Genomic DNA, 23,200 nt, shown 5'->3' on the forward strand with positions numbered 1-23,200 from the left:
CTGCCACACCTGGAGGCACCAGCAGCAGCCTGGCCAAGCACCAGCCCAGACCGAAGACATGCTGCCTTTCTCTCCCAGTGGCCCCCAGGCTGGGGGGGGCGGGGCTGGAGTTTACGCCTCATGTGGCAGCAGCCAGATGTACCCTGATACCCAGGCTGTGCCTGGCACCTGGGGGGGGGGGGCAGGTGCTTTGCAGGGCCTTCAGTACTGGTGGTGCAAGGTGGGGACGCTCATTTAGGCCCACTCAGCAGGTTGGGGCCGCTGGGGACTAAATAGTGCAGCACAGGTGCTATCACACCAAGGCGGAGGCTGGGTGGCCAGTGTCCCACTGCACCCCAGCAGATGGGGCCCAGCAGGCCTGGGTCAGCCCAGTCTCCATTCAGCCTGCTGGGATGCAGCTCAGCCGGCCACCTCCTGAAAGCCACCTGCTGACCTCAAATCTTGGCATCCTGTGAGCCCTGCTTGCTAGGGCTGGTCACCCTCCAGGTACTGCCCCTCAGCTCCCCTCCCCAGGGTGCTAAGGGCCAGCCCCAGCCAGCAGTGCTGGGGGTGGGGGTATGGGCACAGCCCCTGGCCCCACAGTCCCAGCTGCACAGCTGGGCACGACAGACACTGGCATGGCAGAACCCACCTGGGCAGCCTTCCCCCTGCCACTAGTCGCAGCGCAGCCTCAGGCAGTCACTGGGGATTTGGCTTTCAAGGGGTGTTCTGCTAGTTCACTGGGGTGCTGCCCTCGGGGCCAGGAGGTGCCAGCATAGCCCCTGCCTGGCTGTCTCCCAGGGAGCAGGTGCTCTGGTGACGGCACTGCAGAACTGATGCCAAAGGTGGGGCAGGGAGGGATGGCCCCTCGGAGCCCCACCACTGTGGTGGTGACTCCGTTGCAGGTCAGGCTTTGATGCTGGATGCTGACGGGGGTCTGTGGGGCCTGGCTCCCAGGGCTAGCCCTGGCTGTTCTCCCAGCCCAGGGACAAACCCTCTGGCACTGGCATAGGCACGTGGACTTGCATGACCAACTCCAGTGAAAGCCCTCGCCTGCCATGCACAGGGCAAGCCCCTCCCCACTCGCTGCAGGGATCCAGGCAGAGCAGGCAGGGCCTTGGTGCAGCCCCACTCCAGGCAGGCGAGCCCAGCTGGGCTCTTGCTCCCAGGTGTCTCCAGGCATATAGAGCTGCAGGGCCGTGGGCTGGGAAGGGTCAGGGGGCCAGGCTCTTGCTGTGGGCTCCCTCCAGCAGGTGTGCAGGCTGCCCCCACTCACACATTCACTGCAGCCCTTGGGGGGAGGGAATGCGGTGCCCGAAGTCAGGGGTGGCTTGGTAAAATGGTCCCTTGAGTGAGGGCGCGGCACCCCCAGAGGAAGGCCAGGGGGCTGGCATGGCTCTTGCATTATTGCCAAGGTGAGGGGGGTGCCCCAGCTAGGGGAGGGCCACAGCCAGCCCTGCAACCAGGAGCGGCGCCAGGATTTTTGACGACCTAGGCAGAGGTCCTTCCGCACTCCCAGTTGGTGGCAATTCTGCAGCGTGGGGGTCCTTCCATGCTCCCGGTCTTCGGGGCACTTCAGCAGCAGGTCCCGGAGTGAGTGAAGGACCCGCCGCAGAATTGCTGCCGAAGACCTGGAGCGCAGAAGGACCTGCCGCTGCCGAATTGCTGCTGAAGACATGAAGCGTGGAAGGACCCCCCTGTTACGGAATTGCCGCCGAGGGCCGCAAAATGTCGCCCTCCCAAATCCCGGCGCCCTATGCGACTGCCTAGGTAGCCTAAATGGAAGCGCCGGCCCTGCTTGCAACACTGTCCCGTACGGAGCTGGAAGAGCCGGAGCTTACAACACCCAACGGCAGCTGCCCACGGGCAGCGCAGGAGCCTGGCTGCTCTGTGGGGGCCTCAGGCTGTTGGGGGGGGGCAGCTTCAGGGCTCCCATGTGCAGCCTGTGCCCTTCCCCAACTGGCCAGACACAGCAGGGTTGGGAGACCTAAGAGCCCAAGTCTGTCACAAGGGAGGGTGATGGGGGGCTGGGAAATCCCACCTAGCTCCACCCCAGGTGCACAGTGCCACGCCCAGCGGGGAGGGGGACAGGAAAGAGCAGCCAGTGGGATCCCTCCCCGGGGCAGTGCCAAGCAGTCGGTCACCTCTCCACCCCCATGTGCCAGCCTCAGAGGGCTGAATGCAGCCACAAGGCAGTGCAGGGCCCTGGTGCCCCTTACCACCATGGGTGAGGGGGCTAGGGGCCTGCAGGAGCCCCAGCACTGGAAGGGCTCCCCAGTGACCCACACCCAGGACAGCCTGAGCCTCTGCTCTAGCCTCATCCCTAGATGCTTCCTGCCCAGCCTCAGGTGGCGCCAGGCCCATGCAGTGGCCACCAAGCTCCTTGCCTGATTGGTGCTGTCCATCTCCCCTAGGACAAGCGGGCATGGAGCAGCCCAGGGAGCGCTGATGCCGTGGGCCGATTCTAAAGGGGTGCAGCCCCCCAGGGAACCTGCACCAGCACTTGGGAAGCATCAGCACAGGAGGGTCCTAGTGCTCGCTGGGGGCAGGGGGGGGCAGTGCAGCAGAGCACATGCCATCCTACCCCAACCCCTGCTCCCCTCTCCCCGGAACCGGGCCCAGCCAACCACACCGGAACTCTAGCCTTGCGGAAAACACACTCCAGCCACAGCAGGGCAGCAGCAAAGGGAAATGAGCCCCCTGCAGCCAGCCAGAGGGGAGGGGAAGGGGCAGCACCAGGGACTGGGCCTTGCACCAAACAGCCAGAGAGGGGAGGTCAGAGCCAGCCAGCGGAGGTGGGCACTGCAGCAAGCAGGCAGAGGTGGGTGCAGTGGCAGGTATGGTCAGGGGAGGGAGCACTGTGGGGAACAGGCAGGGTGTGCATGATGCTTTGTTAGCAGTGCCCTGGGGAGGGGGGCACTGTGGAAAGCAACAGAGGGACAGGTGCAGTGCCAGGCATGCCCTGGGGAGGGGTGCACTGCAGGAAGCAGTGGGGTGGATGCAGTGCCAGGTATGGCCGGGGAAGGCATGCACTGTGGGGAGCAGGTAGAGGTGTGTATGGCGCCTTGTCTGCAGGAAGCAGGGTGAGTGCAGTGCCACATATGGCTGGGGGAGGGAAACACTGCAGGGAGCAGCAGAGGGGCAGGTGCAGTGCCAGAGTTGCCCTGGGGACGGGGGCACTGCAGGAAGCAGCAGAGGGGCAGGAGCAATGCCAGGCATGCCCTGCGAAGAGGGGCACTGCGGTAAGCCGCAGAGGGGTAGATGTAGGCCAGGTGTACCCTAGGGCAAAGGGCACCACAGGAAGCAGCAGAGGGGTAGATGTAGGCCAGGTGTACCCTAGGGATGGGGCACTGTGGGAAGCAGCAGAGGGGCAGATGCAGGCCAGCTGTACCGTAGGGAGAGGGGCACTGCGGGAAGCAGCAGAGGGGTAGATGCAGGCCAGCTGTACCCTAGGGAGAGGGGCACTGCGGGAAGCAGCACAGGGGTAGATGCAGGCCAGCTGTACCCTAGGGAGAGGGGCACTGCGGGAAGCAGCACAGGGGCAGATGCAGGCCAGGTGTACCCTAGGGAGAGGGGCACTGCGGGAAGCAGCAGAGGGGTAGATGCAGGCCAGGTGTACCCTAGGGATGGGGCACTGTGGGAAGCAGCAGAGGGGCAGATGCAGGCCAGGTGTACCCTAGGGATGGGGCACTGCGGGAAGTAGCAGAGGGGTAGATGCAGGCCAGCTGTACCATAGGGAGAGGGGCACTGCAGGAAGCAGCAGAGGGGTAGATGCAGGCCAGGTGTACCCTAGGGAGAGGGGCACTGCGGGAAGCAGCAGAGGGGCAGATGCAGGCCAGGTGTACCCTAGGATGGGGCACTGCAGGGAGCAGGCAGAGGGATGTGGCACTTTGTCAGTAATGCCCTCGCATAGCAGATGCAGAAGGCGCTATGATTGCCAGTGAATGCCCACTGGCAGTGCCAGGCTACAAAGCTGGGTGGGGACTGGCTGGCTAGCTCTGCTCAGTGGGGGACACAGCACTGCCCCTTGCTCTCTCTCGCCCAGTGCCGTTGGCACGTCCTGCTGTCCTGCGCCTGGCACCGTGCTAGGAGACTCACTACATGATGGCAGCTTGCCTCCCTCCTCCCCCCACTGCACCAGCTGGCTGCCTTGCTTTAGGCTCAGTATGGCATGCGTGCTCTGCCCTTCATCGGGCCCAGCTCCCCCCATGGCCCAGCCCCCCCCTCGCCACACAGACGCACCGCACCGTACACACAGTGTTACAAAACGATCATGCATTAGAAACTGAAATTCTGCTGGGAAGGCCCCTCCCTGGCAGCTGCAGGGCTTGGCCCCCCCTCAGGCACAGCTGGGCCCTGGCAGCTCGGCAGCTCCATCGCATTGTCTACAGAGAACGTTTCGCCTTGGCAAGGTCTAGCCGAAAATGCCGCCGAAGGTGGAGGCGATGACGATGCCCAGGACCACGCAGCAGATAATGATCATTATCTTCTTCTGCTCAGCCGCCCCACAGCACCGACAGGGGAGAGAGGGGGAGAGGTTACAGTCCAAACCCCGGCACCCAGGATGAGCCCCTTAGCTGCCCAGCGCCCCCTGCAGGGCTGTGCCCGCCTGGAACCCAGGCTCAGCCAGATACAGGATCCTCCAGCACCTCTGTCTCACCAGCTGGGCTGAGCCTGTTCTGCAGCCCGGGGGCAGGGCTCAGACCCCCCTCCGCCCATGCAGCCACCAGGGCAGAACCACTGCGCGTTCTCTCCTGCTTGGAGAGCATGTCACTGCCAGGCCAGCTGGGATGCCTGGGCCAGGGGCTCCCTCCGTGTGAAGCCGGGCACACGGGGCGGCAGAGAGAGGCTCTGTTTGCACCTACATTGTCCTGAGCAAATGCCTGCAGGGCAGCGCTGAGCTGGGCTCAGCCCATGTTTGCTTGGTAGCTCTCAGGGGGGCCTTGCTCGCCCCACGGCCTCGAAGCCAGAGGGCTGGGGGAGAAGGGGAATGCACCCTGTGGCCCCGAGGCTTGGCCAGGCCTAGCCCCAGCCAGCCCATTCTGTCACCGTGGGCATCGTTCCCTGCTCACTAGGCTGCTGCAGACCTGGCCCATCTGTGGCTGCTCGTGCCTGAGGGCTCGGGGCCAGGCGTGGTCACAGAGAGCCCAGGGCCATGAGGCCTGGACCGAGCTGCCCCGAGAGAGATGGACACATTGTCCCAGGGGCTAGAAACGCCCCCACAGCACCTCACCAGAGCATCTCCGGGGTGTTCCTTGTGCTCATGCTTCCGGGCAGGAGGGGTCCTTGTGAGTCACCAAAGACCACCCGCCACTCAGCACTAGGGAACCAGCCAGGCTCTGGAGCAGCAGCCTGTGGCCACCACCGGGGTGGGGACCCTGGCCTAGTCACTGCATGCTCTGACGCCGTGTGACAGATCCCAGCTGGTCTGGGGCGAAGCCCACAGCCCTGGCGGCAGTGGTACCGGAGGGCTGGGGTGTAACTGGGGCAGGGCAATCGCAGACGGCGCAGGCCTGCCTGTACGGGCTGCGAGTCCCGACTCCCTGTCGGCATAGACGACTCGTGCCTCTGGGGGGGCACAATCTAGAGGGTGGGGGCACATAACCACCCCACGTATCTCCTCTGCCCGGTGACCCGTTCTCCATCCCAGGGTACCTGCAGGGGCGAGGGTCTGTCCTCTCCCTGCACCTCCCCCGCACATTTGGCCCTGGTAGCTGAGCGGGGAGCAGGACGGAACCGCTTCTGCCTAAGAGAGCCTCCCCACCCAGCTGCCACGTCCGCCCCTCCCCGCCCAGCTGCCACGTCCGCCCTTCCACGTCTGGGTGGCTGCGCCCTGTGAGCTGCCACATCCCCCTCATCGCCATGCTCACTTGCCACGTCCGCCCCTCCACGCCTGGCCGGCTGCGCCCTGTGAGCTGCCACGTTCCCCCCATCTCCACGCCCAGCTGCCATGTCCGCCCCTCCACGCCTCGCTGGCTGCACCCTGTGAGCTGCCACGTCCCCCCCATCTCCACGCCCAGCTGCCACGTCCGCCCCTCCACGCCTGGCCGGCTGCACCCTGTGAGCTGCCACATTCCCCCCATCTCCACGCCCAGCTGCCACATCGGCCCCTCCACCCCTGGCTGGCTGAACCCTGTGAGCTGCCACGTCCCCCCATCTCCACCCCTGGCCGGCTGTGCCCTGTGAGCTGCCACGTCCCCATCTCCACGCCCAGCTGGCTGCGCTGTGGGTGGGAGCTGCCATGGCCCTCCACTCTCTGACCAGTTGGACAAGCTAGACCCAGGTCTGCTCCGGCCCATTCTGAAGGGAAGAAAATTGTCCCACCCCAGGAGCTGGCATGGCACGGCCAGGCCTTCTCCAGAGCTGAGCCCTGGAGCCCAGTTCCTGGGCCCAGCCTAGTGTGCAGGCACGGCCCTAATGCCTTCTCCCTCGGAGCCCTTCTCCGCTCTCAGCACTGCCTGTGATTTGGGTGACGACCTGCTGGGGTCTGCTCTCCAGCCCACACCATCTGCTCCCCGTGCCTGCCCGCTCCCCAGCCCACATGGCGGCTGGAGCACCCTGTGCCAGACAATGGGGAGCAGGGCCCTGGGGCTGATGGGTCGCTCCCCACAGCAGGAGCCCTGCTGTGTGCTATCCAGCAGTGGGTGGCACATCCCTAGCCCCTGGGGCAGAGCAGAGAGGGACTTTCGCCGCACACGCTACTCACCCGCCTGGCTTTGCTCTGGTACTTAACAGCTTTTTTGGTGTCAGACACAGCCCGCTCCACGTAGTCCACAGAGTGCTCAACGTTGTACTCAATGCGGTCAATCATCTCGCCCTGCGCAGACAGCCAAGCCAGAGAGCACACAGAGGCAGAGACACACGTGAATTCCAGGCACCCGTCCCCCACCTGCTCCCCTTACTTGCCTGCTCTCATGCTGCACTTTCTGCAGTGCACGCCAGGGTCCTTCCTGGCACTTCACACTCCACAGTGTGAACGCAGGGGCTCCCCACTGCATCATGGTCACTGCTCCCCCTGCACAGGAAAGAGACAGCGAGTGTGTGTGAGTCTCTCAGCCTGCCTCCTGCTGAGCCCTGCCCTGCACTCGGGGGCCTGCAGCCGGGCTGGGGGATGAAGAACTTCAGTGCCCAGGCCGTTTGGGAGTCCCCAGACCCAGCTGTCGCATGGAGATGTCTGCACTGCATCTGCCAGCTTGCTTGGACCCCCAGCTCCTTGCCCCACTGGACACTCCAGCTCTCCCCAGTGGCCAGGCAGCTGCAGAACCCTACAGTGGCAAGTGATGTGCTCTGAGGCAGTCCCTTGGCAGACAAGTGGCCAAGCTGTGCCAGGTGCCAGTGCAAAGACTGATCAATTCCTGGCTGCGTGGCTCAGTGGGACAGGCAGATACGCCTGCTTTGGTCTAAGCGACCCAGATGGGTGGGCTGGCAGGGCTGTTTTCCCCGTCCAGGACTGACCCGTCAGCATAGGACTTTGGGACGTCAGGGTATGCTACTAGAGAAACTTTTGGCATTTGTCACCAAGGACTCACAACAAGAAAGCAGGCCCCAGCAGCCACAGCCACCAGCCTGCATACAGCGGACATTGCACAGAGACAGACACAAAAGCCCAGCCATGCATGCACAATCCGCCCCCCCTCCCCGCAGCACTACTCTGCACACCCCCCATGGCCACAAGGAGCCAACCCCTCTGCTGGCGGTGCTCTGCACCATCAGCTGGGACTGTGCAAACCCACAGCCTGGTCCCTGGGATTGGCTCTGGGCACCATTCAATCATGAAATTAGACAAAGGTTTCTAACCATCAGAGGAGTGAAGTTCTGGAATAGCCTTCCAAGGGGAGTAGTGGGGGCAAAAGACATATCTGGCTTTAAGACTAAGCTTGGTAAGTTTATGGAAGGGATGGTATGATGGGATAGCCTAATTTTGGCTATTAATTGATCTTTGATTATTAGCAGGTAAATATGCCCAGTGGTCTGTGATAGGATGTTGGATGGGATGGGATCTGAGTTACTGTAGAGAATTCTTTCCTGGGTGCTGGCTGGTGAGTCTTGCCGATATGCTCAGGGTTTAGCTGATCGCCATATTTGGGGACGAGAAGGAATTATCCTCCAGGGCAGATTGGCAGAGGCCCTGGGGTTTTTTTTGCCTTCCTCTGCAGCATGGGGCACGGGTCACTTGCTGGAGGATTCTCTGCACCTTGAAGTCTTTAAATCACAAGTTGAGGACGTCAACAGCTCAGACATAGGTCAGGGGTTTGTTACAGGAGTGGATGGGTGAGATTCTGTGGCCTGCATTGTGCAGGAGGTCAGACTAGATGATCATAATGTCCCTTCTGACCTTAAAGTCTATGAGGCTGCCAAGTTGCCAAGAGCAGAGCGAGGCCTGCCCTGACGGTGAGAGGTTCTGCCGGCTGCAAAGGCCAGATCTGGGGGGTTGTGGGACGGGGCAGGAGAGAGACATGGCTGAGGTCCATTCCTGTCTGTAACAACAGGGAACCAGCCTGGGGCAGGCTGGTCCCGGCTGGGAATCCTGTGCCCTCCGTCAGAGCGTCAGCAGTTACAGCAGGAGGTGCAGGATGGGGGACGGCAATGGGTGTGCAATGTGGGTCTAGGGGAAGGATTGGCCGTGTACAGTGGGGTGGTACTGCAGTGTCCTGTGTTAGCCCAGGCTGTCTGGTCTCCTGTTCCTTGCCTCTGAACCAGCTGGTCCAGGATTCATTTGGGTCTATGGCGTTTTATATGGGAGAGGGAGCCCCCCCTACACCCGCAGAGCCCCATCACCCTGTCCATGGGCCTTGGCATATGGCTTGCAGTGCCAGCCTCAGCGAACTGATAGGGAGGATGGCTCCTACCCTGCTTTTGGTGCAGGTCCTATTAGAAGTTACCCGTGCACAAGGGAGGAAGGAGCCAGAGACTCGCTCAGGACAGGGCACCTTTGCTGTCCCTGCTGTGCCAGGGGCAGGAGCAGGGTGTCCCAGCCAGCAGGCAGCCCACAGTGCTCCCTGCCCCCGCCCGGAGCCAAGACAGCGAGCGCCTGCCCAAGCTACTCCCTCAGGGCACGGAGGGGCCTTGCTATTGCTCAGCCTGCCCTGCAGCCAGGGCCCTGCCCGTGGGCCCGGAGGATGGCCTGGCCCCGACGCAGCCCCAAGGCAGGGCTAGCAGAAAAGTCCCTGCTCCACGCCCGCGGGAAGGCTCTTGGCAGCCATTTAACGGCTCAGGCTGAAAGGACCAGGGAGAATGACGGCAGCAGGGTCGGCGCCTGTCTGCAGGGCGCGGGTTCAGTACGCTCCTGAGCCACTTCCTCTGAACCGCTCACTCTCCAGATACCCCCCTCCCTGCCCCCCCAGCTCTTCAACCCCCCCAGCACTGGATACCCCCCTCCCTGCCCCCCCAGCTCTTCAACCCCCCCCAGCACTGGATACCCCCCTCCCTGCTCCTCACCACCCCCAGCACTGGATACCCCTCTCCCTGCCCCCCCAGCTCTTCAACCCCCCCCAGCACTGGATACCCCCCTCCCTGCCCCCCCAGCTCTTCAACCCCCCTCCCTGCTCCTCACCACCACCAGCACTGGATACCCCCCTCCCTGCCCCCCCCAGCTCAACCCCCTCCAGCACTGGATACGCCCCTCCCTGCTCCTCACCACCCCCAGCACTGGATACCCCCCTCCCTGCCCCCCCCAGCTCTTCAACCCCCCTCCCTGCTCCTCACCACCCCCAGCACTGGATACTGCCCTCCCTGCCTCCCCAGCTCAACCCCCTCCAGCACTGGATACACCCCTCCCTGCTCCTCACCACTCCCAGCACTGGATACCCCCCTCCCTGCCCCCCCAGCTCTTCAACCCCCCTCCCTGCTCCTCACCACCCCCAGCACTGGATAACACCCTCCCTGCCTCCCCAGCTCAACCCCCTCCAGCACTGGATACGCCCCTCCCTGCTCCTCACCACCCCCAGCACTGGATACCCCCCTCTCTGCCCCCCCCAGCTCTTCAACCCCCCTCCCTGCTCCTCACCACCCCCAGCACTGGATACCCCCCTCCCTGCCCCCCCAGCTCTTCAACCCCCCTCCCTGCTCCTCACCACCCCCAGCACTGGATACCGCCCTCCCTGCCTCCCCAGCTCAACCCCCTCCAGCACTGGATACGCCCCTCCCTGCTCCTCACCACCCCCAGCACTGGATACCCCCCTCCCTGCTCCTCACCACCACCAGCACTGGATACTGCCCTCCCTGCCCCCCCAGCTCAACCCCCTCCAGCACTGGATACGCCCCTCCCTGCTCCTCACCACCCCCGGCACTGGATACCCCCCTCCCTGCCCCCCCAGCTCTTCAACCCCCCTCCCTGCTCCTCACCACCACCAGCACTGGATACTCCCCTCCCTGCCCCCCCAGCTCTTCAACCCCCCCAGCACTGGATACCCCCCTCCCTGCTCCTCACCACCCCCAGCAGTGGATACCCCCCTCCCTGCCCCCCCAGCTCTTCAACCTCCCCCAGCACTGGATACCCCCCTCCCTGCTTCTCACCTCCCCCAGCACTGGATACCCCCTCCCTGCCCCCCAGCTCTTCAACCCCCCCCCAGCACTGGATACCCTCCTCCCTGCTCCTCACCACCCCCAGCACTGCATATCTCCCTCCCTGCCCCCCCAGGTCTTCAACCCCCCCCAGCACTGGATACCCCTCTCCCTGCCCCCTCCAGCTCCTCATGCCCCCCCCAGCACTGGCTACCCCCCTCCCTGCTCCTCACCGCCCCCAGCACTGGATATCCCCCTCCCTTCCCCCCCAGCTCCTCACTCCCCCCAGCCCTGGATACCCCCCTCCCTGCCCCCCCAGCTCTTCAACCCCCCCCCAGAACTGGATACCCCCTCCCTGCTCCTCACCCCCCCAGCACTGGATACCCCCTCCCTGCCCCCCCAGCTCTTCAACCTTCCCCAGCACTGGATACCCCCGTCCCTGCTCCTCACCCCCCCAGCACTGAATACTCCCCTTCCTGCCCCCCCAGCTCCTCACCCCCCCCCGCCCTGGATACCCCCTCCCTGCTCCCCTTCCTTCCCCCCCCAGCCCCTCAACCCCTCCCTCAGCACTGGCTACGCCCTCCCTGCCTCCCCCAAGCCCACCCCATCCCAGCCCCTCAACCCCCCCAGCACTGGATACCCCACTCCCTGCCCCCCCAGCTCCTGATCACCCCAAGCCCTGGATACCCCCTCCCTGCCCCCTCACGCCCTCCCCATCCCCTCAACCCCCCCAGCACTGGATACCCCCCTCTCTGCCCCCCCAGCTCCTCACCCTCCCAGCCTTGGATACCCCCCTCGTTACTCCCTCACGCCCTCCCCATCCCCTCACCCCCCCAGCACTGGATACCCTCCTCCCTTCCCCCCAGCCCCTCAACCCCCCCCAGCACTGGATACCCCCTCCCTGCCCCCCAGCTCCTCACCCCTCCCAGCACTGGTTACCCCCCTCCCTTCCCCCAGCCCCTCAACCCCCCACAGCACTGGATACTCCCCTCCCTGCCCTCCCAGCCCCTCAACTCCCCCCCAGCACTGGATACCTCCCAGTGCCCCCCCATGCCCACCCCATCCCCTCAACCTCCCCCAGCACTGGATACCCCCTCCCTGCCCCCCCAGCTCCTCAACCCCCCCAGCACTGGAAACCCCCTCCCTGCCCCCCAGCCCCTCAACCCCCCCCAGCACTGGATATCCCCTCCCTGCCCCCCCATGGCTGCCTCATCCCAGCCCCTCACCCCCCCCAGCATTGGATACCTCCCTCCTTTCCCCCCCAGCCCCTCCCCCACCCAGCACTTGATACCCCCTCCCTGCCTCCTACGCCTGCCCCATTCCACCCCTCTCAACCCCACCAGCACTTGATAACCCCTCCCTGCCCACGCCCGCCCCATCCCAACCGTTCAGCCCCCCATCACACACTGGAACACCCCATCCCAATGGGCTAACAGCTACCCCTCTGCCTGAGGTCAGGTATCGAGGGGATGGGGGCATCCCACAATGGGACGTGGGGCAGGACTGGTCCCAGTCAAGTGCCTGACATGTCCCATATCCCAAGAGCTGGGAACGCTCCCTGCTCCTCATCCCAGCACAGCCCCGTGCCCCAGCTGCCCTCCCGGTGACCCATGGGGCGATCAGAGAGCAAAGGCAGGCAGCATGGCTAGTGGTCCCAGCAGGACCAGGGAGCCAAGAGCCCGGCATTCCACTCATGACACCTTGGGCAAGCCACTCAGCTCCTCCTTGCCTCAGTTTCCCCAGATGGGAAGAGGGGTAGTAACAGTAGGCATTACCCCAGGGCAGTAACAGTGTATGGAGCATGCTGCAGGTAGCCTCAGCAATGGGCTTGTGTGGCAATGCAGCACCCTCCTGTGCTGGCACCACCATGCTGTGCGGACGACTGGTGTCACAGGGCCAGCAGGCCCCCAGCGTGTGGGAGATCCAGGACAGTTCCACAATGGGGGGTGGGGGGGCTGGAACCTCCCACTGAGACCCCCCCAGCCTTGCTTTGGTGTAAGGGCATGGTGTCACTTGAAGTGCCTGGCTGTGGGCGGCAGTGGTGCTGGGTTAGCAGCAGGCAGCTGGAGTCCTGGCTGCTCTCCCGGACATGTGAAACACTCCCAAGGCAGTGCCAGCTGCGCGGGGTCCTCCTGGGTAGGGGACATGGCTTAGGGCAGCTCTGCCCTCAGATCTGACACCCAATCAAAGCAGTGAGAGCTCAGCACCAGGTGAGGAGTTGGGTCAGCCTGGATCCTGCAAGGCCTGCCAATGCCCGTGGGGGGGCGCAAGGCTGTTGCTCTCCAGGCCCAGTCCTCTGCATGGAGCAGTGTCCCCTCACATGCCATCCCAGGCTGAGCACAGCTAGAGTGACCAGATAGCAAGTGTGAAATATCAGGACGAGGGTGGGGGGTAATAGGAACCTATGTGAAAAAAAGCCCCAAGTATTGGGACTTTCCCTATAAAATCGGGACATCTGGTCACCCTAGGCACAGCCCACACTCTGCAAGGGGCTCCTTGGGGGCCAGCAGGAGACAAACGGAACTACCCTCCCGCGCTGTCAGAGCCCTGAGCCAGCCAGGTGATGAGTGGAGAAGGGAATTGCTGGAACATCTCCAGAGGCAGAGGCAGGCTCCTGGTGCACTGGGGGACTGGCTTGAAGCCTGCGCGGCCATGGGTTGCTAGTTCTGAGATGTCCCGCACAGCTAGGGAGGGCTGAGCAGGCTGCCAAGGGGCCAGTGTCCTGCAGCTTCATGGCCCTGGAGCCAGGCTCCTTCTCTGGGGGGGATTCTTTCTCTGGGAGCTGCCTGGCTGCAATGGCACCTGTCCCCCATGCTGAGGTGCATGGTTCCACCCCCCTAGAGCCCAGCTGCAAAAGCCCAGGAAGGTGGACCGGCCTCATTCTCCACCACCTCAAGGTACCCATGCGATGCAGTCCCAGGGGAGCTGGAGTGAGTGGTGCCCAGCATTCCCGAGATCCTGCCCCTCCTGACTGCTGGTTCCTGGGCTGGGGAGGCATCGCACACACATGCAGAAAGCACAGGCCATGCAGACGAGAGCATGCAGATGTCTGGCCCACACCAGGGTATGCACGTTACCTGCTGGTTGAGACACGCTCATCCAAGGGGTTGGCGGCAGCATGTCAGGCAAGAAGAGGGGTCAGGAAGGGGCCTACGAGAGCAGGCCAGGTTCACAGGCTCTGCCAGGAAGCCCAGGCCTAGTGCTACATGCTCACTGCCCGAGGAAGCTGGCTGGGCTTGTTTGCCTGCTGCTGCAGAGAGCGCAGTGTGAGCCCCTGCAGGAGGACATGCTCTGGGGCCTATCCCCACGGGCACCTCCATCTGGGTTCCCAGGGCCCAGCCTGGGGTCCACAGCCACAGGGTCGGAAACCCATTTACAGAAGCTTCCTGCAGAGGGACTCCAGGAGCAGATAGGCCTCTCTGCGAGGTCACCACCTCCCTGCCCATGTACAGCACCTAGTGCCCCAAGGTCCTTCCGTTCCTCTGTTCTACACCCTCTCCCCTAGGGCCCTGCCTCGCCGCCCCCAGCGCCCCGTCTGCCACAGGGCCCTGCTGGGACCTGCTAGCACATGGCAGGCTCTGAAGCCATGGTGGAACACAGGGATCATTCGGATAATAGGGGAGTGGGTGCCAACATCATCTCCCTTGCCCCCAGAAAATGACCACATGGCCACCTGGAAAAGAAGGGATCAATTTCAGCCGTGGGGCAGCAGCTGAGATTCTGCTGAAGTCAGTGGCAGGTGCCTGCCTGCAGCGAGGCAGGACGTGGGGCACATATTCCCTGCCAGGGTGCATGGGTCAGATCAAAGCCCTCCACCCCCACCCCATGGCCAGCATCTCCTCAGCAGTAGGCAGGGCACGAGAGGAGAGGAGAGTCATGCACATGGCCCAAGTGCCCTCCCTTGGAGCAGACAGGATCTGTCTCTGCTGCTGCACCTGGCAGGGATCCTAAGGCCCAGCAGAAGAAGCAGCGTGGAGCGGGCGTGGCCCCTGCCCCCACCGACCTGGCTCTCCACCAACATGGCCATGTCCATGAACATGTCATGCAGCTCCCGGATGCTGTTCTCCAGCTTGATGATCTCGCTGTGCCGTGTCTCGATCTCATTCAGTGCCTGCTTGGTGATGCTGGAATCCATGATGATCTGCCAGGAGAAGGAGAGACAGGGACCATTCCTGGGGGGTGGCTCCGCCAGCAGGGAGTGCCCTCCTGAGCACGGGCACCATGCACCATTCCCAGGGCACTAGCCCGGGCAGGTTCCTTAGCCATGTTTTCTATAGGCCTGTGCAGAGACACTAGGGTCGGGTACCTAGCCGCATGCAGGTGTCACTGTACTGACTGTGCCCACAGGCTGCCCAGACATCACACGCAGCCTAGGGCACATGGGCAGACAGGGCTGGAGTTGGCTCCCACAACCAGGTGTCGTTCTGGGAGCGGGACCACGTGTGATGCCAGGACTTGGTGACGCTGTCCCACAGCACAAAGCTGGATGTGCTCCCCAGAAGGCTCTCGAGCTGCTCCCACGAGGGACGCTGAAACCCTCTGCATTGAGCTGGGCTTCTGCCTCCTTTCCCTGCGGGGAGCTGAAGGCTTGGAGCCTCCTCTCAGCGGTGCTAGCGGATGGGATGTGGGGCGTGGAACCCTGCCAGCCTGTCTGTGTGAACGCACCTGTCTGAGACTAGCTAGCAGAGCGCTGGGGCCAGCAGGCCTCCCTTGGGCTGGGCAGATCCACTTGTATCCCTGCCTGCCTCATGGGCTGAGTGAGAGGTCTGGGCGTTTCTGCACGCCACACGGAGCAGAGGGCATCCAGGGAAGTGCCCTGCTGAAGGGCAGGGACCTGCCCACTCTAGGGGTGCAGCTCAGCTGGGAAATGGGGGTGTTCTTCCATGCAGCCGTCCTGGCTCTGGTTAGCCAGGGGTCTGCCTGGCTCTGGGATCCAGCGCTGGAGCCTTTCCCCTCCAGGCCAAAGAGAGCCCAGACTAGCCATGGCTGGAAGCGGTCCCCGTCTAACACTGCTCAGTGCCTGTGTGAAATGATGGGGGGTCTCAGGGCAATAGCTCGTGCCCTACAGCCCTGGCTCCAGCCCGGCTTGGAACGGGGGCCCAGGAGAGTGCTGGTCTCTCCAGGGCAGGACCGAGGGAGGGAAGAGTATTGCCACTGCCTGTGCTTCAATCTGATCTGTGGCCAATGGAGGCCAATCCAGTCCCCTTACAGTGCAGACACACTCGGTGCAGCCCATGGTTCATGCCTGTGCCAGGGCAGGGTGTTGGCCCTGATTCCAGCAGGCTGGAGCAGGGTGAACCTCACCTTGGGTGGCACTGCATGTGCAAGGGGCTCTGCTCCCAGGGTGCCCTGTCCTGCCTCTCTCACTGCCATCGCTTTCCTGGACGGGGTCTGGGCTGCTGGCTCACCCTAGGCAGCACTGGCAGGTAAACTGGATTTCGCAGGCTCAGCCTGGGATTAGCCTTCAAAAGGGTGGCTGGGCCATAGAAACAGTGAGAGTTTAAGGTCTCATGAAGCCCTGCCTGACCCAGCCGGGGAGCGTCTGGTGGTGAATTGCCCGTCTCTAGTCTGAGCAGGGAGTGAGACGGTGAACCCTGAAAGCACGTCCTTCCGACCCAACACTTGCCTTTTCCCTCACTGCACTTGTGGCCTGGCAAGAGGCTGGTTCGATTTCCTACCCCCTGAATCCCGCCTTCCAGACCATGCAGAGCAAGGAGCTGCAGCTCTAGCAGCTCAGGGGATGCAGGCTACTCGAGGGACTGAAGTGGGGCAGCAGTAACAATGATGGGACTGTAAGTTGCTATCTAGTGACCCAGCAGGACTGGACAGACTGTGGAGGGAGCAGCTTCCTGGTGCTGATCCTATGCCAGTGACCAGAACAGTCAGTGCTGGCATCAGTCGCTTGCATGTGGAGAGCGTAAATCCAGAGCTCTCGCCAGTGACACTCGCATCCCCGGGCTCCATGTGGGAGCTGCAGAGAAAATCAACAACAGCGTCTTAAACCCTGACTTCTTGGTAGGCATCAAGTGACTCCCAGGGGACTGGCAGCAGAGGCTCGTTGGCACAGATCAAGGGGCGGCTCATGCTATTTACTGGGAGCGTTGGTCAGTCATTGCTTCCAGGATCCCAGCTGCCTGCAGGTCGGCTTTGCTAGCTGCCTTCGCCCAGGCCCTGTGGTGCCAGAGAAATACCCAGCAGCAGGGAGGGACAAAGGAAAAATCAGACTTCCTCCTCATCTCACCTCTGCTGCGCCCAGAGGGGCTGGTCTGTGAAGGGCGCACAAGCCAGGCGGCGCTGGAGCGTATGCCTAAGGAAAGCTTGGCCAGCTGGGGCGGCACTGGCCTGCCGTAACAAGCAGAGCAGCACGTAGGGCCTGCATGGACGCGTCCATGAGTTCAGGCCTGGGGAGATGCTGCTGCAACGAGGCTTGGAGCGGTGTCTGAGCGTGGAGGGGCAGATGGCAGGCATGACGTGCTCTGCACACCTGCTGCAAGCAGGTTAATACTTGGCGGCCATTTGATCACGGCTAGAAGCCTGGGCTAACAGAGGGCTGTCTCCCTGGTTGTAACACTGGTGCTACAGGGCAGAGACGACCTGCCAGCCATGCCTGAGCTAGCCGGTGCCCCTTCCTCCCAGTCTGGAGTAGGTGCGTTGCCCCCATGCTGCTGGGGCCGCTGTGTGGGCGTTCTCTGGCGCCTTGTCCCTGCTGCAGTACTATGGAAGAGATGCCCGGACTTTCCCAGCATGCTCTGACAACACCCAGAGAGTTCGGCAGTGCATTTGGTGCAGACTCAGCAGCTCCCCTGCAACGTGCTCTGAAGAAAGCTGCTGTGGACACAATCCGCCCAGCAACCTGGGTCAGTGAATGGGTCCAGACGGCTGCACAGCACAGGCAGGGCCTGCAGCACACACCCAAGTCAGGCTGGGACTGGGCGTCACTGCACACAGGTGCTGTTGTCAGAACCATCCTCTTGGCGAAGCTGAGGGCTGAGGTTTAAGCGTGGGCTTGAGAGGGCGAAATCACCGGGCACTTACCCCGGAGGAGAAGATGGCCGGATTCCCGCTCTCCAGCATGTCTTCCAGCTCCTCACTGGTTGTGGTCCTGCCAGCTGCAATGCACACAGAGATGGCAATAATCAGGGGGAGGGCAGAAAGTAGCGAGGGATCTCCCAGAAGCCCCTGTCCAGCTCCACATAGCTGTGGGGTATAGATACAAACACCCAGGCCGGATCTGCCTTGCGTTGGCAGAGCAGACAGGACACGCTCCAGCCAGCGAAGCACAGAGCCTGCTGGAAGGCAAAGCAAGCCAAGGCCTCCAATGAGCTCTTGAGAACAGTTCCTCGACCGCTGGCTGGCCTGGCGGCCAAGACCCCTTACCTATGACGGAGCAGGAGCTCCGCCCATTGCATGAGTCACCCCCTTGGCCAGTGGCTAACGCTCTCCCAGTGGCCGTGGGAGCTGGGATCTGCCACTCCGTGCTAGCCAGCTGGTGTTCACGCTCGTGTGGATATAGCAGAGCACAGCAGCTCCCCCTCCCCCTGGGCAACATCAGCCAGAGGAAGGGAAAGTCCTGACCCAGCCATGCCCACTGGCACAGTCCAGAGGCTGAGCCTAGCCAGGGTTTGCTGGATGCTGTGTGTCTCTATGATGCCCCAATCACTATGATATTATGGCACAGGTGGGAGCCAGTCACACATCCAGATAAAAAGAGCAAATCCACCTCCTCCCCTCAGCTTAAAGGTCATCTCTGAGGCACAGTGGTTCCACGCGTCTGGTCCTCACTGGGGTCTCCTGCCCCCATGGTCACCCCACTGTAACTGCTCCCTCTTCTGGCTCCTGGGAGGGCTCTGGTGACACTGCCCAAAGGGGGATTATGCTCATGGACTGTCAGGGCCAGCTCCTGGCCCGGCAAGTGTCCTGAGCAGTGGGTTCATAGGCCCAGGGCTGCTGCTTTGAGCTACACCATGGGGGGACCACCCGATTCCCAGTGTCAGAGGAAAGCGGGATCCTCCTGGCTGCTGCGGGGCGGGGCTGTCGTTGTCCTCTGCCCTGGCAATCGACTAGGGCCGCTGGCAGCTGACACAGGCTCACAGACTTCTCTGGTTTGCAGAGAACTAGGGGCCAGGACACAGGGCAAGCAGCACACGTTGCCCACAGCTTGCTCAATGCACCCCACAGCTCGGGGGAAATACCTGCATGGCCCTCACCTTTTCAAGGAACACAAGGGACAGGCACACATGCTCAGTCTCTTTCTGTCCAGCACATTGGACCAGGCATGGAGTGGTTTCCCTGCAGTGCCTTCATCCCTTTTCCACCTCCCCTCTTCCCACCCTTCTCTTTCTCACCCTGTGCCTCCTCCATCGCCCCTTTTCCTTTCCCAACGTCTCCCATCTCTCCTCCTGGTCCCCCTCACTGGGTCCCCTGCTCACTTCCTCCCTGCACACAGGCCTAGCAGCTGGAGCGCTCACCCTGCTAGCCAAAGCCCAGGAGCAAAGGCTGGGATGGGGTGTCCAAAAGGGCAGGGCTGGGATATCACAGCCCCTCGCCCTGCTCAGGTGTCTGATACACATGGAGCCCTCTGACTGCCTCTGACTGCCGGAAGGGAGATGGACCAGACTCCCCCTCCCTCTCCTTCCCCCTGTGCTTGTCTGGCCAGACAGGGCCCTTCCCACACCTAGGGGTGCTGGCTGCAGTGACAGGCCTTTCCATCAGCCTCTAGGCTGGACCACTGCACCTAGCTACACAAAGCCTGCCACTGGTGCTCAGCTCATACACAATGTGGGTTGGGTGGGCACATCAGACTGAGTGTGCCACAAACTCCACTGGCTTCCCATTCATGTCAGGACTAAATCTGAAGTCCTGGCCCCCATCCCCTGAGCTCTTAGCAGACAGGGAGCTGGTGATGTCACTGACCTCCTCCACCTCAGGGACCCACAGAGACAGCTCACCCCACAGGGAGGATGCCCCTGGAGAGAGTTGCTGAGGATAGAGGATTCTCAGCAACAGTGTAGCACCACCCTGCTCAGAGCCCAAGCCAAGGGGCACTCAGGCAGGCATGGGACAAGCAGGCTTTCCACACTGTGCAGTAACCTTCCATAACGTATCAGCATATCACCCTGTGACAAACTGCTCCATCAGCGTTTTATCAGCATCTTGGGCTTAGTTTCCCTAGTGCCAGTTCCCACTTCCCCCTAGACATTCCTTCCTTCCTGGGGCTCAGCAGTGCCTGGTGCCACAGAGCTGATCACTGGTAGCAATCCACTCCCACATACTCAGGCACTCGGCAGGGGCCGGTTCTCATGCCTTGGGGCAGTCTCAGAATCCTTGCACTTTGCGAGCAGCCCAGTAGTGTAACACAGGGGTCGGCAACCTATGGCACACGTGCCAAAGGTGGCACGCGAGCTGATCTTTCATGGCACGCAGGGTGGGCTGAGCTGCTCAGTCCACCGCCGCTCTGGGGTTCCCGCTGCTGGCCCTTTGCCAGCCGGGGTCCCACTCAGCATCTGCTGCTGGTCTGGGGGAAGGAACTCCAGGCTGGCAGCGGGATGAGACCCCAGCTGGCAGGAGCCGGTGGTGGAAACCCCAGAGCGGCGGTGGGCTGAGCTGCTCAGCCCGCCCCGGCTCTGGGGTTCTCGCTGCTGGCTCCTGCCAGCCGGGGTCCTGCCACCAGTCCCACTCAGCCCAGCTGCTGGCCTGCGGGATGGAACCCCAGGCTGCCAGTGGGCTGAGACCCCAGCTGGCAGGAGCTGGTGGTGGAAACCCCAGTGCGGTGGCAGTCAGCCCCCGGCTGCTCTGGAGTTCTGGCTGCTGGCTCCTTTGCCAGCCGGGGTCCCCTCAGCCCCATTCACCTTGCTTCCAGGTGGAGTTTCAGCGCAGGCCTCCTGCCAGACAGGGTCCAGGCTTCTGGCCCTGCTCAGCCCTACCAGCCGCCAGCTCCACTCACCTCAGTTGCAGATCAGGGGTTCCAGCCACTGACCTTCTGCCAGCTGGTTATCAACTTATAACTCAGAAGCCTGTTTGCAGCTTAAAGTATCTAAATAGGTGCCACCAGACACTGGAAAACTCAGCAAGGAAAAGCAAGGGCAAGGATCACACTAAACTAATAAGATCTGAATTTTAATTTAATTTTAAATAAAACTTCTGAAGCATTTTGATAACCTTGTTTACTTTACATATAACAGTAGTTTGGTTATATATTATAGACTTATAGAGAGACCTTCTAAAAACTGTTCAAATGTATTACCGGCACTCGAAACCTTAAATTAGAGTGTATACATGAAGACTCGGCACACCACTGGTGAAAGGTTGTTGACCCCTGGTGTAACATTTCTCTCGGGCACCCCGGCCTAGGAAAGTGTGGCTGGCACTCTGGGCACTTTGTCATTAGGCGTTAGGAATGTACCTGCCTGTGGGTTTCAGCTTCACTCCGTGTATTGCCATCTCCTGACTCCTTGCAGAGATCAGAGCCTGGGATGGCTGGGCAGTGTCGTGGAGCCACCTAGTGCCAGCACTTTGGCTGGACCCGGGGCCGGAGGCAGGCGGGGGCAGAGGCAAGGCCTGCATTCCCAGCAGCAGGATTGACAAATCTTCTCTCCCAACACGGGAAACTTCCTGAGCCGCTCTGAAAGAGTTTTGCTTAGTTCAGGCCTTGATGCCAGACCCTCATCTAGAGTAAATTCACCAGCCTCTGCTGAAGGCAATGGAGCTTGGTTGATTTACCCCAGCTGAGGACTTGGCTCCTGGAACAAACTGAAAATCTGCTGTCATCAGCTGTTTTTATGCTCCGGCCCTGCCTGGTATTTCTGAGCACTCCGAGCTGGGAGGCACTGACTGCTGGGCCGTGTTAGCTCTCGGGACTGGTTCTGCAGCACAAGAAAGAACAGGAATCTCAGTATCTAAAACATAGTCACCAGCACAACCTTCTCCTCGGAGCTGGTCCACCTGGCAGGGCCAGCTCCAGGCACCGGCTAAAGAAGCAGGTGCTCGGACAGCCAATTCCAAGAGGCGGCACGTTTGGGTCTTCGGCGGCAATTCGGTGGCGGGTCCGTCAGTCCATCTTGGAGCAAAGGATCTGCCACCGAATTGCCGCCGAAGAGTGGAGCGGCATGATCACGCGGCCGCGGCTTTTTTGTTTTTTTGCCGCTTGGGACGGCAGAAAACCTTGAGCCGGCCCTGCCACCTGGGCAGAGCTGCTGTGTCCACTGGGGCTAGCAGAAGCAGGCAGCTCCCAGAGGCCCCACTGTGTTAGGATGTGTACAAACATGGAGCAAAACCAGCTCCTGGCACAAAGAGCTGACAGCATGAACCTGATACTTTCTCTGCTACTATTTTCAGAATTATTGTGGCTCTTTTAACCATAAAGTACTCAGATTCACAGTCAGTGAAATGCAGCTGCTTCTGGGGTGGCGGGCAGCAGCCAGCTCAGACACAGAACATGGTACACCGAGGTGCTCTTCTATTTTGTTAGCAGACCTAGGACTGGTGGCGGGAGGGCGCAGAGTCATCTGTAGCCTGGCACAGATGAATATCCCACAGACAGGAGGTGGACAGAGTCGGATCGACTGTGACAGCAGCACAGGAAGGCTGTGAAATCTGCCCCGCTCAATCAGTGGGGCATGTCAGGGCTGAGACCACAGGAGGCGAAGCAGAGGTCAGAGGACATATCTGCTTTACCGTTAGCATAACCTTGCTGAGCAGGGTGTGGGGAAAGGCAGAAAGGTTCCTCTGCCACACTTGATACCGCCCAGGGCCACCTGCCCCAGTGCAGAGCAGGGAGAACTGGGGCAGGTCCCACCTCAAAGGGTCACATTAAGGTCTGAGAAACATGTAAAGGGCAGTTTAGACCCTGAGCTAGCTCATCACATGCTGCATCCCGGCAATGTGTGGGCAGCTGGGCACATTCTCTCCAAGCTGGGCCCTGCCAGCTCCAGGTGATGCCCAGGCCACCCGGCAGTGGTCCAGGCCTTCAGGGGTGCAGGTGGGGCTGAGCCACGAGCACTGCTGTGAATGTTAGTGGGAGTCCCATGGCAAAATCCCTGCCCATACAGGAAAGCTCTGTTTCCGAATGCCCCTCCTCAGGTCCCTGGTAGCCAGTGCTCGAACAGCCCTGGGGCGGCGCTATTCTGCTGCTACCCAGCCGGGCTCAGAGAGGAGCCAGGTCTAGTGGGGAGGTGCACGCCCCCTACTGGCCTTTCCCAGCTGAGACGACTCTGGGGAGTTCCCCACACTGGGTCTGATGCCCCAAAGGGCCCACTAACCCTGCACAGCTCTGGGCTCAGATGGGAAGGGAAGGGAAGGGAAGGTCAACTGTAACTGGCAGTGCATGCAGCTGGCTGGTGCCCTGGGAGCTGAACAAGCTGGTCAAGGCCACAGCATAGCTCTCTCCAGCCGGCGTGCCGCAACCTGCCTGGAGATGCCCCTGTAGAGCACGTTGGGTTCTTCTAGCAGCTCACGGGTGGCACGTTGTACCTCAAGCCAGGCTGGGACACCTGCGCGCGGGGGGGGCTGTGTCAGCAGCTCAAACTGGCAGCAGGCGTTTGATGGTCCCTGTCTGTGACATCAGGAGTGGGCTTAGGGTAAAGGCAGAGGAGTTCCTCCACACACACACTGATGCCCCAGAGCCTTGCAGGATGGCTCTCCCTATGGGGCAGGATGGCCTGTGTGTCATGTGATCAGAGGAAGGTGTGAAGACCAGAGACTCCCCTACTTCCAGCAGGCT

The 23,200-nt window shown here is 62.0% G+C and overlaps 1 protein-coding gene across 2 annotated transcripts in view; it reads right to left on the bottom strand.

Moving 5' to 3' along the window:
- Positions 1–1,635: 1,635 nt before the first annotated feature.
- Positions 1,636–23,200, bottom strand: part of STX1A (syntaxin 1A) — a 261,918-nt gene continuing 240,353 nt past the window's right edge. The window contains exons 7-10 of one of the 2 annotated variants that reach the window (XM_030536352.1): positions 17,518–17,591; positions 14,486–14,623; positions 6,686–6,796; positions 1,636–4,471 (exon numbers count right to left, since the gene is read on the bottom strand). In XM_030536352.1, the coding sequence (XP_030392212.1) occupies positions 4,394–4,471; positions 6,686–6,796; positions 14,486–14,623; positions 17,518–17,591 (401 nt within the window). In that variant the 3' untranslated portion in view covers positions 1,636–4,393. Of the gene's footprint in view, positions 4,472–6,685; positions 6,797–6,827; positions 6,995–14,485; positions 14,624–17,517; positions 17,592–23,200 lie in introns of those variants that run through there. The other variant, XM_030536353.1, reaches the window with a different exon arrangement.

This window comes from Gopherus evgoodei, chromosome 17 (genome assembly GCF_007399415.2).
Source record: "Gopherus evgoodei ecotype Sinaloan lineage chromosome 17, rGopEvg1_v1.p, whole genome shotgun sequence".
In the NCBI taxonomy this organism is placed as follows: Eukaryota; Metazoa; Chordata; order Testudines; family Testudinidae; genus Gopherus; species Gopherus evgoodei.